Below are 14,083 nucleotides of genomic sequence, written 5' to 3'. Positions count from 1 at the left end.
TCATGCTTTCATATCCCACTTTTGTAGTTTTGGAAGGATTGTGGAAGCCTAAACTTAGTTTACCCTGCTGTTCTAGGTGGCTACACGATGTTCTCTGAAGGTAATCTGGCTTCCATGGGTCCTGCCGCAAAGTTGAGACGATTGATAGCTAATGCTTTTAGACCCCACTATATGTCAGGCGCTGCTCTGCATACATTAAACGCAGTTAAACTCACAACTACCCTAGGAGGGTACCTGCTCTTATCCTCATTCTGATGGCCGTGAACAGAGGCTCAGAGAGGTTAGTTAAGTTGCCTAAGGCGACTTCAGCTGTATCAGTTTTCTAGCACAGCCCTAACAAAGTACAGGGGGCTTAAACAAACAAACAAAAATTTATTGTCTACAGTTCAGGAGGCTAGAACTACAAAATCAAGGTATCAGTACAGTTGGTTGTTCCTTCCAAGGTCTGTGAGGGAAGAAACTGCTCCAGACCACGCTCCTTGGCTAAAGGATGGACATTTTCTACCAATGTTTCTTCACATTGTCTTCTCTCTGTGCATGTCCTTCTGCCCAATTTCCCCTTTGTAGAAGGACATTGGTCATGTTGGAGTAGAGCCCACCCTGATGACCTCATTTTAACTTGTTTATAAAGACCCTGTCTCTAAACACGGTCACATTCTGAGGTTTGGGGCATTAGGTTTGAACACAGGAATGGTGTGGGCAGGGGAGGTTGCATAATTCCACCACTACCACCAGCTAATAGTGATGGAGCTGGAGTTTGAATCTAGCAGTGTGGCTCTGGGCTCTGGGTGCATCATGAGCCATGGTCAAGTCTAACTGCCCTTTTATGTAACTTACAAAATTAAGTTTATTAAGTAAGCTTAGTCTTGAAAAATGAGTGTATAAAGTAGCTTCCAGTGTATATGGTAGCCTCTGTATGTGTCCTGTTTGTTTTCAAATGCCAAGACAGCTATTTCAACCCAGTTGCCCTAGTTTTTTTTGTATCGAGAAAGGCTTTTTTGTAAATGTATATTATTACATCATGTAAAACATTTTTCATTTTCCCCTCCTTTAAAAATACTCTGCCTTTGATGGCTCAGTTCAGTAAAGGCCTCATGACAAGTATCAACCTCACTGCACCTGGCTTCCATCTCTCTTCCTGAACACCTCTGAGTCCTGCGGACTTGCCATGTGGTAGTACTCGGAAGCTTGGCAAAATTCGTAGGATTTTGTCTTAGGTTGGGCTGCTGGAACAAAATCCCATAGACTGGGGGGGCTGAAGCAACAGACATTTATTTCTCATAGTCCGGGAAGGCTGGGAGCTCTGAGATCAAGGCACCTGCAGGTTTGGTGTCTGGTGAGGGCCCTCTTGAGGGCTTGAAGATGGCTGCATCCTCACACGGCAGAGGAAGGGGGCTTTGGTCTCTTCCTTTTCCTATGAGGGCACATCACTGAGGGCCCCACCCTCAGGAACTCATCTAAACTTAGTCACCTCCCAAAGGCCCTACCTCCTGGTACCATCACATCAGGGATTAGGATTTGCACATAGGAATATTGGGGGCGGGGGTTCAAACATTCAGTCCGTAGTAGATTCTGAGAAATCAGGAACCAGCAACAAGTTCCCTCTACATTCTCATGAGTCTATGTTCCTTTGGTTTTAGGTGTTCCCACCCCAAGCCAAGAAATCTTACGGCACACGCTGAACACGTTGGTACGGGAGAGGAAGATCTACCCAACTCCGGATGGCTATTTCATCGTGACCCCACAGACTTATTTCATTACTCCTTCTCTCATAAGAACTAACAGTAAATGGTACCATTTGGACGAGAGGATACCTGACAGGTCTCAGTGTACCTCTCCACAACCCGGAACCATAACGCCCTCTGCCTCAGGCTGCGTCAGGGAAAGAACATTGCCCAGAAACCACTGCGACTCTTGCCACTGCTGCAGAGAAGACATGCACAGCATGCATGCTTCCACTCTGCAGAGGAAACCTGCCAAGGACTGCAAAGACCCCTATTGCCCTCCTTCACTATGCCAGGTGCCACCCACTGAAAAGAGCAAAAGTACTGTAAACTTTTCTTATAAGACAGAAACTCTCTCAAAACCTAAAGATAGTGAAAAGCAGTCCAAAAAATTTGGGCTGAAGTTATTCCGGCTAAGTTTTAAAAAAGATAAGACCAAACAGCTAGCCAATTTCTCTGCCCAGTTTCCTCCTGAGGAGTGGCCCTTGCGCGATGAAGACACACCAACTACTATCCCTAGGGAAGTGGAAATGGAAATCATTAGGCGGATTAACCCGGACTTGACCGTGGAAAATGTCATGAGGCACACTGCACTAATGAAGAAACTTGAAGAAGAAAAAGCGCATCGGAGTAAAGCTGGGTCTTCTGCCCATCACAGTGGAAGAAGTAAAAAGAGTAGGACTCATCGAAAGTCCCACGGAAAATCTCGGTCACACAGCAAGACACGAGTGTCTAAAGGAGACCCTTCGGATGGTTCTCATCTGGATATCCCAGGTGACAGAGAGTATGACTTTTGTGATCCTCTTACCAGGGCACCCAGGGAAGGCTGCTTCATCATTGAACACAAAGGAGATAACTTCATCATGCATAGCAACACGAACATGATTGAGTCTCATTTCCCCATGACACCAGAATGGGATGTGTCTGGGGAACTGGCCAAAAGGAGAACTGAGATGCCTTTTCCTGAGCCTTCCAGGGGAAGCTCCCACTCAAAAGTGCACCGAAGCCACAGCCATACCCAGGACCGAAGGTCCAGGAATGAGAGATCCAGCAAAGCCAAGGAGAGATCCAGATCAATGGATAACTCGAAGGGCCCTCTGGGTGCTTCTTCTCTGGGGACACCTGAAGACCTGGCTGAAGGCTGTAGCCAAGATGACCAAACCCCCAGCCAGTCCTACATTGACGACAGTACTTTAAGGCCCGCGCAAACAATTGGCCATCAAAGGGCTCATGTTTCGTCCACAAGCTATAAAGAGGTGTGTATTCCGGAAATAGTCGGTGGCAGCAAGGAGCCTTCCAGTGCATGTAGCCTTTTGGAGCCAGGCAGACCACCTGAGAGTTTGCCATCCTATGGGGAGCTCAACTCCTGTCCAACAAAAACAGCTACAGATGACTATTTCCAGTGCAACACGTCCAGTGAGACAGTCCTCACGGTGCCATCGCCTCTGGGAAAGAACAAAGAGGATCATGACACTCTGACTCTGGCGGAAGGGGTGAAAAAACTGCCGCTGTCTGATAGGCAGGCCCCACATTCTTCCAGAGAGCCTGTAGGGCACAAGGAGGAGTCACCAAAAGGGCCAGGCGGAGGCCCAGCCGCTTCTGGCACAGTGGCTGAAGGGATTGCCAATGGACGCCTTGTCCAGCACCACAGTGCGGAGCCCAGCAGCCTGGACAAGAGGAAAGAGATATTCAGCAAGGACACACTGTTCAAACCTCTCCACAGCACCTTGTCTGTAAACAGCTATCACAAATCGAGCCTGTCCCTCCTCAAATCTCTCCCGAAGACACCTGCCGACACACTGCCGGGCCGATGTGAGAAACTGGAGCCGCCCCTGGGGACCTCGGTGGCACCGGCCGTGCCTGGTTCCCAGCGTCAGCAGGAGTCAGGGGGGAACCAGGAAGCCTCTTTTGACTATTACAATGTCTCCGATGACGACGACTCTGAGGAAGGGGCAAACAAAAACACGGAGGAGGAAAAAAATAGAGATGATGTAGGCACCATGCAGTGGCTCCTTGAGAGGGAGAAGGAAAGAGACTTACAGAGGAAATTCGAGAAGAACCTCACCCTCCTTGCCCCAAAAGAAACCGACAGTAGCAGCAACCAGAGAGCCACCCATTCGGCACGCCTCGACAGCATGGACAGCAGCAGCATCACTGTGGACAGTGGATTCAACTCCCCACGGTAGGGAGAGGCATCTCTGCGCGTGCACACACACACATGCACACGCACACACCTGTCGGGGCCTGGGGCTTTATACAGATAACTTGAAAAGTTTCTGATTTCAGTTTTAATTCTGTGAATGCGGGTGAAGGGTTGTGTGAGTTGCACTGTTAACAACCTGTTTCTGACTTCTTTTTCAGGAATTGAAACAAATGTTTCTGCAGCTGTAGAGATCCCCAATCTGGACTGGTGGGTTGGCTCCCTCCCTCACACTTGCATCAGGCCAATCTAACTAGGACCAACATTTTCCAGGATTTTTCTTCTGTGTTTATATTGCCACCGTGCTGATAAAAGAAGGGTTTTTTTTTTTAGGTCCTCAAAAATAGTCACTTTTTGAGTAGAATGAGTGGTCAGCAGTCAATTGCGGGTTGGGTAGGGCTTGGGTATAAATTGATTGACTCAAGGACGGGGTCCTTCTAGTGGGAATAGCAGATCTCAACACCTTTCCGGGGGATCGAGATGCTAGTTGCCATTGCAATGTCGACTCTGTGCGCTCCCTCCCCGACCTTGCTCATACACTTCACATCCGCAGAGAAATAGAACCTTGTGTCTCTCACAGAGTCGTGAGGGGCCTGTGTTCCCTTAGATCAAAGCACATGCCCACACTTTTCTCTCTCCTGCAGAATTGATACAACCCATTTAGGCACTCGAATCATAGCTGGTAATTCAGCAAAGGGTTAACAGCAGAGGGTGTGCAATGCCTAATGGTCATATCCAGCACACTGAAGTGGTTCAGGGGTTAAGAAAGCAAAAGAGAGTCTATCCAACTTCCTTTTTTTTTCTCCTTAACTCTTCCTTCTCCTCAAAGGGCAACTTGGGACCTAATTCTCCTTCTAAATTCTCCTCCAGATTGGTGACTCTGAGATGCAGAAATACTACTGAGAGGTGGACATTTCTCATTAGCTGCGATTCCCAAGATTCTACGATATTGATAATTTTAACAAGTACCCAGATAGGATTATATACTTCATATATTTTAATTATTAATAATGAAACTTAGTTCTGTTGTGATCATTTCACTTTATCTCTGGATAATTTGGGGACAGAACATCCCCAAATCAGAATTGGGAATCATGTTAGACCTTTGTTATTTCTTAAAGGGCTAGTTTTTTATTATGATGATGATTATTTTTGCCATGTAACCTTTTTTTCCAAGTTAACACATGTGTGGAAGTCTAATGTCTAAACAAATCACAGAAAAGGTGCTCTGGTTACAATGGGTGTGAGGCCAGGAGCCCCATGTCTCCTCTGCCAGTCCCTCAAGGAGTCCTAACTAACCTCAGGGAGCTATGGCACTCAGTCCAAAAACTATTAGCCTACCTACTAAGTGACTTTTCTACAAAATAACTTCCACTAGGTATTTTTTAAATCAGAAATCAAATCTTAATTTATTTACCAATTATTTTGTATATCCTTTTCTTTCTATTGCCCGCTTCTGCTCTTTTTTTTTTTTTCCTCTTAAATTTCTAACAGTGGATACCAGAGAGGCATAATTGAAGGTCTGTAATTGATGGTAGACGTTCAAAATCATCGTTTATGGAAGGTGTGGTTTATCTGCCTGTATCTTATGCTCAACTGTTTCTTATTATATACACTCTGCCTGCCTAGTACAACTAGTTTCTGACCTTGCACTGTGCCCTCTTGGCCCCTACACCCTCCACAAAGGGAAGGCTGCGGTCCTCCAGACATAATTGCTACAGAGACGAGAGTAGTTTAATGGGTTCTAACTCAACAACCTACCACCGCATGATATTGAAAGTTTTTTTGTTTGTTTGGGGGACAAATAAGCACAAATACTCATGAAATAGTTGACCCTGTCCTGCCACAGAATGTATTGTTTTATCTCTAAAGTCGGGCTGCAGAATATAGAATTTATGAATGAGATTATTTCTTGAAGTAAGTTTATTTTCATTTGTTTAATAAGGTACTTAAGGTTAAACGCTTTGTCATGGTAAGAGGTAAGATCATTCTGAGGAGACAACTGTCTCACATTTAGCTACGTGTCTGTCCACTACTGTTAGGTAGAATTTTCTCTATAGGAAAACATAGATCGCCTATAAATTTCATGCAGTTAGATCATCTGCAGAACAATTCCTAATTTTGCCCCTTTCATATTTACTATTCTTTGGCTAGAAATTAGGTCACAACTGTTTTTAAACTGTATTTTCGGTACACCTCAGTTAATCGACTAAGTTGTTTTCTGATGCGTGAGAATGGTCTATGAAGGAAAATATTTGCGTTATAGGGAGTTTTATTCTCCAGCATGAGGAGTATTTTAGCCAAATAGTATTACCAGGCTGATACTTCTCCACTGCCTCGAGATACAGAAACTTTAAGTGGGCCACTTATTTGAGTCTTTCAGTACATATTCCACTGAGCAACTAAGATCCAATTACAACAACAAAGACCAAGAAAGGTGATCTCCACACTCCCAGCTTTCCGTGCTGGCTCAGAAGTCATGTTCAGCCACATTCTCAAAATTCTTCAGTTCCTTTCGTTGGGACCTAAAGGGTTTTGAGAAGGAAAAAAGGTAAAAGTTTCAACTATGCTATGAGATCTAATATTGAACACGAAAATTCTTGACCTGAAAAACCTGCGATTCCAAATCTGAGGCCCAAAACTGGTTGACAAACGCAGTGTGAAAACCCGAGGTAGCAAAACTGCCAGGAATGTGTCTGCTTCGTGTAGGGCGCGAGCATGCGCTGTCAGAGCGCGGGGCCGAGGGAAACACACGCATCCAGGAGGATGAGCCGCACACCTGCTCCGTTCACTTCTTCTGCTTATAAAATCTTGACATCTTATTGTTAAGGTTGCACTCCATTGGGTTTCTTTTTCAAGAAAGTTAAGAACTTTTAAACTGGAGGACCGTTTTTATTGCTAATGCTCTATCTCCATTAGCTTTTTCATCATCACACCCAGAACCCTCGTTACGAGTGTCGCACCCTGCACTCGTTATTACAGCAGTAACGAAATATATCCTTTGGAGAAACTGGAGTACTGTATATCTTTATCACTGTGATGACTCTGGCCAAAGGTGGTCAGAGGCATCTTAGAGCACAGACAGCTCCCAGCTTAGATGATCTTTTGCTGTGATGTGTGTGCACAGTGCCTGGCAGACAGCGGGTTCCTGATGAGTGTGAAGCCTGTGCCTCAAAACTAGTTTCAAAGGTTAAGAGGGCTTAAGACCTTAAAATGCATTTTTCCATAGAAAAGGTGCCATTAGTAACGGATGGATTCTGAAACCAACTCATAGTAGCTCCTTCATTCATTAGATGCCAGATGTGCATCTGAAATAATGAGAATGTATCTAGCTTCTTAGTGTACAGATTCATTGACGCTTATTTCTTCACAATCACTCTATGAGTAGGTAAATCCCATAACTCTCATCATTTTAGAGATGGGGAAATCAAATACTGTAAAAAGTTACTATCACAATTAAGAGTGAAACTGAAGGAACGTGTCACGAAATCTTGGGGTTCTACATGTTGATTGCCCTTCTTCCTTCCTGCGCCTGACCCTGTGCCTCAGCTATGGTGCTGGCAAGCCACTGGTGAATTTTCTTAGGGAAGGTGTAAGGCAGGTAAGTAGGTGAGTCTAGCACTTAACATCGCTTTAGTGATGATGTTCTGGGGTATTCTTTAGGTATGCTCAGATCTACCGTAAGCACAATGAAAGAACTTAACTTCTTTCTTTTTTTTTTTTAAGATTTTATTTATTTATTCGACATAGAGAGCGAGAGAGCACAAGCAGGGGGAACAGTAGAGGGAGAGGGAGAAGCAGGCTCCCTGCCAAGCAGGGAGCCCGATGTGGGGCTTGATCCCAGGACTCTGGGATCATGACCTGAGCCGAAGGCAGATGCTTAACCATCTGAGCCACCCAGGTGCCCCAGAACTTAACTTATTTCTATAAATGTATTAACCTTCTGGAGGTGCTCTTTGCAGTCAAGAAAGATTCGGTTGTCTTTTTGGTAGTCGATGAATAAACTTCCTTTTGAACAATTACCTCTTGGCTCCTTGATGAGAAACAAACTCAGAGCCACAAAGGTTAGGTTGAAACAATCCACTATCTAGGAAGTGCAGCCAAAGTACAGGCATCCCTCGCTTTCTGAAACTTTGTGTTAACATCCTTTCACTTTAACGAAAGACCCTACATTAGTAACAGCTTTCTTTGTGAAAGCGAAAATCTTCGGATTTCTTTCAGTTAGCAAAAACAGGTACTAATGTAGGTCTTTCATAAAATCGAGGAGACATTAATGGCGAACGTTTGGAAAGCACGTGTATGCTCTTTCTGACATTTAGGCTTAGGAAAGATTTCATAAGAACACCCTACACTCCGAAAGCGGGAAAAACCTGTGTGGGATTCAGACAGAATTGCTATTAATTTAGTATGGGAATGAAAGAGAGGTGGTGAGCATGTCTACTGCAGTAATCTGACCTGCTGACTAGTTTCAGCAGGCTTAAATCAGTGATGGGGGGGCCAACTCTCAGAGAATATTTTCTAAACTCTGAATCTGCCCAGTCGGGTGAATGGATGTTTTGAGCATCATTGTGATTTCTTCAATCTCTTTGTAAACTAAGTTTCTTATTCCCACTTTGAGGACTTTGAACATAGAACCTGTTCAGTTCCTATCAATCAGGCCAAGTAACCTTATTTCTGCTATTGCCCTACACATTTAAAATGTGAATATTCTGAATCTCTTGGAGCCATAAAACAAATTCAAGAGTTTCTAACTTAGGAAAATTAAAAGAGAAGTAGAAATACTAAAGCCTTTAAATCACTTCTATTCTATAAGAATCCTTGAAAAATAAAATACTGCTACCAAAGTTGGGGGAGGGGATGTAAACTTCACAAATGGGGCAAATCTTAAGATTCCTTATCTGAAAATATAATGTATTTCCATGAAAGTGTTAAAGTTTGAAACAGAGGTGCAAAGCCTTTTAAGAAGAATTTTATTCCCATCAGGGTGGCAAATTAGCTAATGGCATGCTTGAAGTCCACCAAAGTCAAAATCTGCTAATCAGGAATGAAAACAGAATCATTAGGGGCAAAATTGAGTTTATTCATTTATTCAGTGAGTTTCCAGCCTGAAATGAAATCATCGCATATGTGTATTTAAGAGGATTCTTTTCTAAAATGAACGCGATAGCTATCTATCACATCAAATTTGGAAGCAGTTTCCTTGAATGGGGAAAGAAGGAGAAAACATTTGCAGTGCATCTAGCTGGATGAAAACCCGTTATTTAGGGTGCCACTGATTCTAGCGTGTGTGAAACTTCTGGAGCCCACACTGGAAGAGCATATGTGAATAATCAGTGGGGTAGTGTATATATGGCATCATGAGCCGACAGAGGAAATCCATTAACTACATCATCTGCTCTTCCTCGGGGCTCAAGAGATAATTATTTATGTTTAAAACAAAACAAAACAAACCCTTTTTACTCTTTTAGCACTCGGGAGAGCCTGGCTTCCAACACGTCAAGCATTGTTGAAAGTAACCGTCGTCAGAACGCTACCTTGAGCCCGGTCCACGGTGGAGCTGGCCCGGCCTTCAACTTCCGAGCAAGTACAGACCCCGCAACCAGCGAAGCTGAGAAACTGCAGAAACCTTCCAACTGCTTGCAAGCTTCTGTTACTAGCGTGTGACAGTCGTTCTGCCTCAGATCTCCTGTCTCATTCGATACAGCCAAGTTTACGACACTGGGACTGATGTTTACATCTTGGGAAAGACAAGCATCTCGACCACAGTTTTTGTGTTTACTTAAACTGTGCTGCTAAGTAGGCTAGGGCAAAAAACAAAAATCTTTATTTCAGAGTATTGCTTTTCACATTTATGGCTCTGTAGCAACCGAATAGCAGTAGGGGTGATATGTATACTTTTGCTTCACTACTTGTAACTGAGCACACATAGGAAAGTCTAGACACTGTAAGTGTGATATGCATTCCAATGTCATGAAGTTGCCAATTCCATTTTTAAATGCCACAGATACGTGTTGCTCCCAGTCTGTGGTCAGAGGGTGCCACAGAACTGATCCTTGACACTTCCCCCCCCAAAAAAGTAAGCCACCCCAAAATGTCAAATACCAGGGTCCACCTTAAGGGAAATCAATGTCAAACTGACCAGAAGGGACCCCAGCCCTTTGTGTGTGAATTGTTTATGCACCAGTCATTTCTCACTGTGAGTTTTCGTGACACGATTTTGCAGGAGCCCGTGGAAGTGTGTCAGAAGGGGTCGTGATCGAAATTCTGGGAGTGTTTGTTTTCAGGATTTTGTTTTTAAGTGTTACAGATGCTTGTCTGATTTTTAACCTTCCATAATCACAAACAGGAATATAGGCCTTTGATTCTGAAGTGGACGAAAGAAGGAGATCCCCAGCCTGGCTGGGACACAGCACTAAGGGATGGAAGAGGGAAATGTGGACTCTAAAGCTGTCAATCAAATATTTAAGGAAGATAATTTCCTCCTTGTGATACTTATGATGATCCTATCTTACTATAATAGATACGATAATTAGTTTGTTTAAAAGCAAAATGTTCTTTGTGATACAAATGAAGAGTATGGCCTGGGGATGTTATTCTTTCTAATGGAAGGACATTAATCTATTTTATGTAGTTTTAAATAGAATGCCTAAATTAGGCTATGGGAGATCATTTTTAGTGGTTATAGGAAAGAGCAAAGTTAGGGAGAGTTGAACTTCAGGCCTTTTATTCCTGGAAAGGTATCTATAGAGAAAAGTTTAAAATAATTTTTGATTAGAAATATACATGTGCCCATGTAATTACCAACAGAATGTGCTCATTCTGCAAGTATGGTATAATCTGAACTTGTACTCCCCTAAAATTTATCAGAGTAACAAATATGCATACATGAACTATGCCAGAGTGATGTTTACAGATACTTTGTAACCAATTTCAGGAGGCATTTTTAGGTGGATGTATAGTTACTAGCCCAGCTTACTTCAAAATGGTTCGTTAACATTTTGCTTTGGTTTACAATGTCTTATTGAATACAAAGAAGACTCCGCAGCAAAGGGATTACAAATAATCGAGCTTCAACTTTACAGAAGAGAGACATTTCAAAGTTCCCCATTTTATTCTATGAGAACAATGGACTAAATGTGTAGATAATGAAAAATTATTTGCAGAAGGGTTACATATGACACAAGTAAATGGTCTGACCAAAAGTTTAGTTTAGTGGCGTGTGAGCCATATAACCGTAAAAGATATATCCAAAAATAAATCTAAAATCTTCCCACCTCAGACTTCAGTAATTGGCATAAAATGTGTGAAACATTTCTGCTTCAGTATTAGGTTCAATCACTAGGGATCTGTTTAAAGAATGCACTCCTATACATAGCTGGACCGATTCTTGAAACATATGGATACTCTCTCATGCTTTTTCAGATATTTGGAAGTTGCATTAGGTCAAACTGGACTCATCAAGTTTAGTCTAGATTCCTTTTTTGGTGCTTATAATGAAACGTAAGCACATTTCTTGGTAAACCCCCATACCACTAAAATGCTTAAGTCGGTTGGCTTTCAATCTCATGCCTTATTTCCTCCAAGGCATGCCCTGATTGCCCAGAAATGCACTATTTGTCTCATTGCTTAAATATGTCCAGGAGGAATGATAATCTATCTAATAGACTATACACACAGTCTATTTCCTTGGGGAGTTATATACCATACGGTTACTAAATTCTTCTGGCTAAATTCCTTTTTTTTCCAAAAAACCTGCTCTCGAGTGTTGAATCATACCATCAGTTCATAAATAATGTAACCATTGAAACAATACATCAGCCTCTCGTTGATCCTCTTGAAAGTAGCCATTATAATAATCAAACGCTGTGTGGACAGGAAAGGAAAGCATTACCTTTAAGAGAAGCTTTAAAATAGGAATCTATCAATATTTCACACGATACAGGTTTACAGAAGACATGATTCAAATAAAATGTGTATAGTATTTGCCTGATGCTATGGGGTACACGATTTTAAAAACAACAAAAACTCCCTTAGACCTGGAGCCATTAGCATAGAGAAGATGGGCTTTAAAGATGCTACGATGTAAGCAGACGTTCCGTGTGGAAATGTCCCCGTCTGCATCTAACAGGAGTCGTGGATGGGGGAGGCGTGGCGGCAGGAAGCATTGTTACAGATGTGACCCGAGATGGTCCTCGGACGGCGGGCGAGCTTCTCAGTGACCAAACCCTCAGCCCACGCCAAGCTTTGCCAACATCCTTTTCCTCCCCTGAACTGATAGCTTTGTGAGACGTGGCTGCTTATCTAGTCTTCACTTAGAGTTTATCAGCTGAAAGGTTTACAGAACTGAGTCTGGTTGAATCTTTGTGTAGCGTTCAACTCTAAAGGGTCAACCCGTCTGTCGGCATTTTGCACACTTATGTATTATTATGATGCAGCATATTACTTTATGGCAATTTTTATTTTTACATATAACTACCTCCATAAATTTGATGAAGCGGCAGCAGTGTGTTTAAAGTGTATTGTTCAGAAAAGCAAAGTGGAAAACCTCCGTAAACATGAGGCCATGGCGTTCTGTGTGTGTCCGTCAGTGACTGCCCCTGTGGACTCGTGACTTCTTCATGGCCGTGGTTTTGTTTTACGGCACTATTGAGCTTTCAGATGTAAACCTGTCTCTCCTCTCTTTCCCACAAAAGCACACTTGATTTTGTTACCAATGAAAGGAAGTTGAAATCTCTTGTCTTTCCCTGCCCCCTCTCCCCCACCCCACTCCTGCTAAGAGTTCTCCCCGGTGAAGAGCCGATCGGTAAACATAATTTAGCAAGCTCTTTACTCCTGTAAGAATCTGATTTGGAAATTCTAGGTATTCAGTAACTGAAGACACACAACAAATGTGGACTGTGCCGGCTTTGAAGTACTTTGGGCCTCTCTGCCTTCACTCACATGCTCCCATCCCGAGCCCAAACTTCGGTTTAATCAAAAGAGCTGTGTTCTGTTAAATAATTTGTATTCCATTTTATATATTTTGCACATCTCAGGGGACCTTAATGAGCATATGAAAAGGGGGGGTGCCATCAAATAGAGAAGACAAATGGAGGAGCTGAATGGGGACCAACCAGGATAAAAATACCAAATTAGTGCTTCTCTGATGTTGTGGAGTGCAAGTTCAGGAGGCATAAATTGAAAGTTAATCTGGACTAACAATGATCTGAACACCAGCTGTTCCCAAGTCTCCCTTTCTCAGAGCCCAACCAGCGGTTCGAAGATGTAAATTTAAATTCTATCGCAATCGCCATGGGGGGAAAAATTTGTTGGACGAAAAGGAAAGCATTGTGCGTTTTGTTTGTTTGTTTGTTTTTTTAGGTTGGCACAGCTTTGTAAAATCCTACCCAGGATAAAAACCACTTATCGCCACCAAGTGTACTTGAAAATAAAGTTTTTAACTTAAATTATAGGCATATAGCTCACAATACAAGAGTGAACCTATTTTGAAGTCTCGCCATTTATAACACGGGCACTATTTGGAGCTTGATTAAAAGCCAACAACAAGCTATCATGACTTTGCCAGTTCATTTTGGGATCTCAAAGTGCTTCCAAAGCATTCAGATTGACAAACAATTAACAAAGCAGATCCTACTTGTAATACCCATACTTGAAATGGACAGACAGAAGGGGGGAACCTCAGATTACCCAGAAATTCCGTGGCAGCTACCAGTGATCTGTTTTCTATCTGTTTGATAGACCATCATGAGAAATCACTAAATACAATGCTATTTTTCTGATGTGTGCTAATAAAGTCGAAGAAAACAAATACAACTGTACACTTTTGTCCATTTTCATTCAAAAAGTTCAGGGTGTTTGGAATTTTACAAAACCCACCCAAATGCCGTTGCGGTCAGAGGTAGATCCTAGACATACACCCTTGTTTACAGTTTCCTATTGGGCTTCTGTAATTCCTGGGCTAAAATACCATCCTTCAGGAGCATGACTCTTCCCAAGAGTGGAAGGTGCTGAAACAGAAATTGTAATTAAAAACTTTATCAAGTACTCTTCACTGTGCTGCTTTAGCACACTAGAAATTCAATACAATATATTGAGTCCCACCTGGAAGAATCCGGATTTCCGAGGGAGCCGATCTAGTTCTCAGCGTGTTCTCAAACTA

At 42.7% G+C, this 14,083-nt stretch overlaps 1 protein-coding gene across 8 annotated transcripts in view; it reads left to right on the top strand.

Moving 5' to 3' along the window:
* The window catches only part of STOX2 (storkhead box 2), a 206,803-nt gene extending 197,106 nt beyond the window's left edge, over window positions 1–9,697 (top strand). For 6 of the 8 annotated variants that reach the window (XM_032413672.1, XM_032413673.1, XM_032413677.1 and 3 more), the window contains 2 exons: window positions 1,641–3,906; window positions 9,393–9,697. In XM_032413672.1, the coding sequence (XP_032269563.1) occupies window positions 1,641–3,906; window positions 9,393–9,588 (2,462 nt within the window). In that variant the 3' untranslated portion in view covers window positions 9,589–9,697. Of the gene's footprint in view, window positions 1–1,640; window positions 3,911–4,085; window positions 4,135–9,392 lie in introns of those variants that run through there. The other 2 variants (XM_032413674.1, XM_032413675.1) reach the window with 2 other exon arrangements.
* The last annotated feature ends 4,386 nt before the right edge of the window (window positions 9,698–14,083 follow it).

Source organism: Phoca vitulina, unplaced genomic scaffold, assembly GCF_004348235.1.
Source record: "Phoca vitulina isolate PV1807 unplaced genomic scaffold, GSC_HSeal_1.0 scaffold15, whole genome shotgun sequence".
Lineage (NCBI taxonomy): Eukaryota > Metazoa > Chordata > Mammalia > Carnivora > Phocidae > Phoca > Phoca vitulina.
Note: the sequence above shows the minus strand (reverse complement) of the source record. Positions and strands in the feature narration are given on the sequence as shown.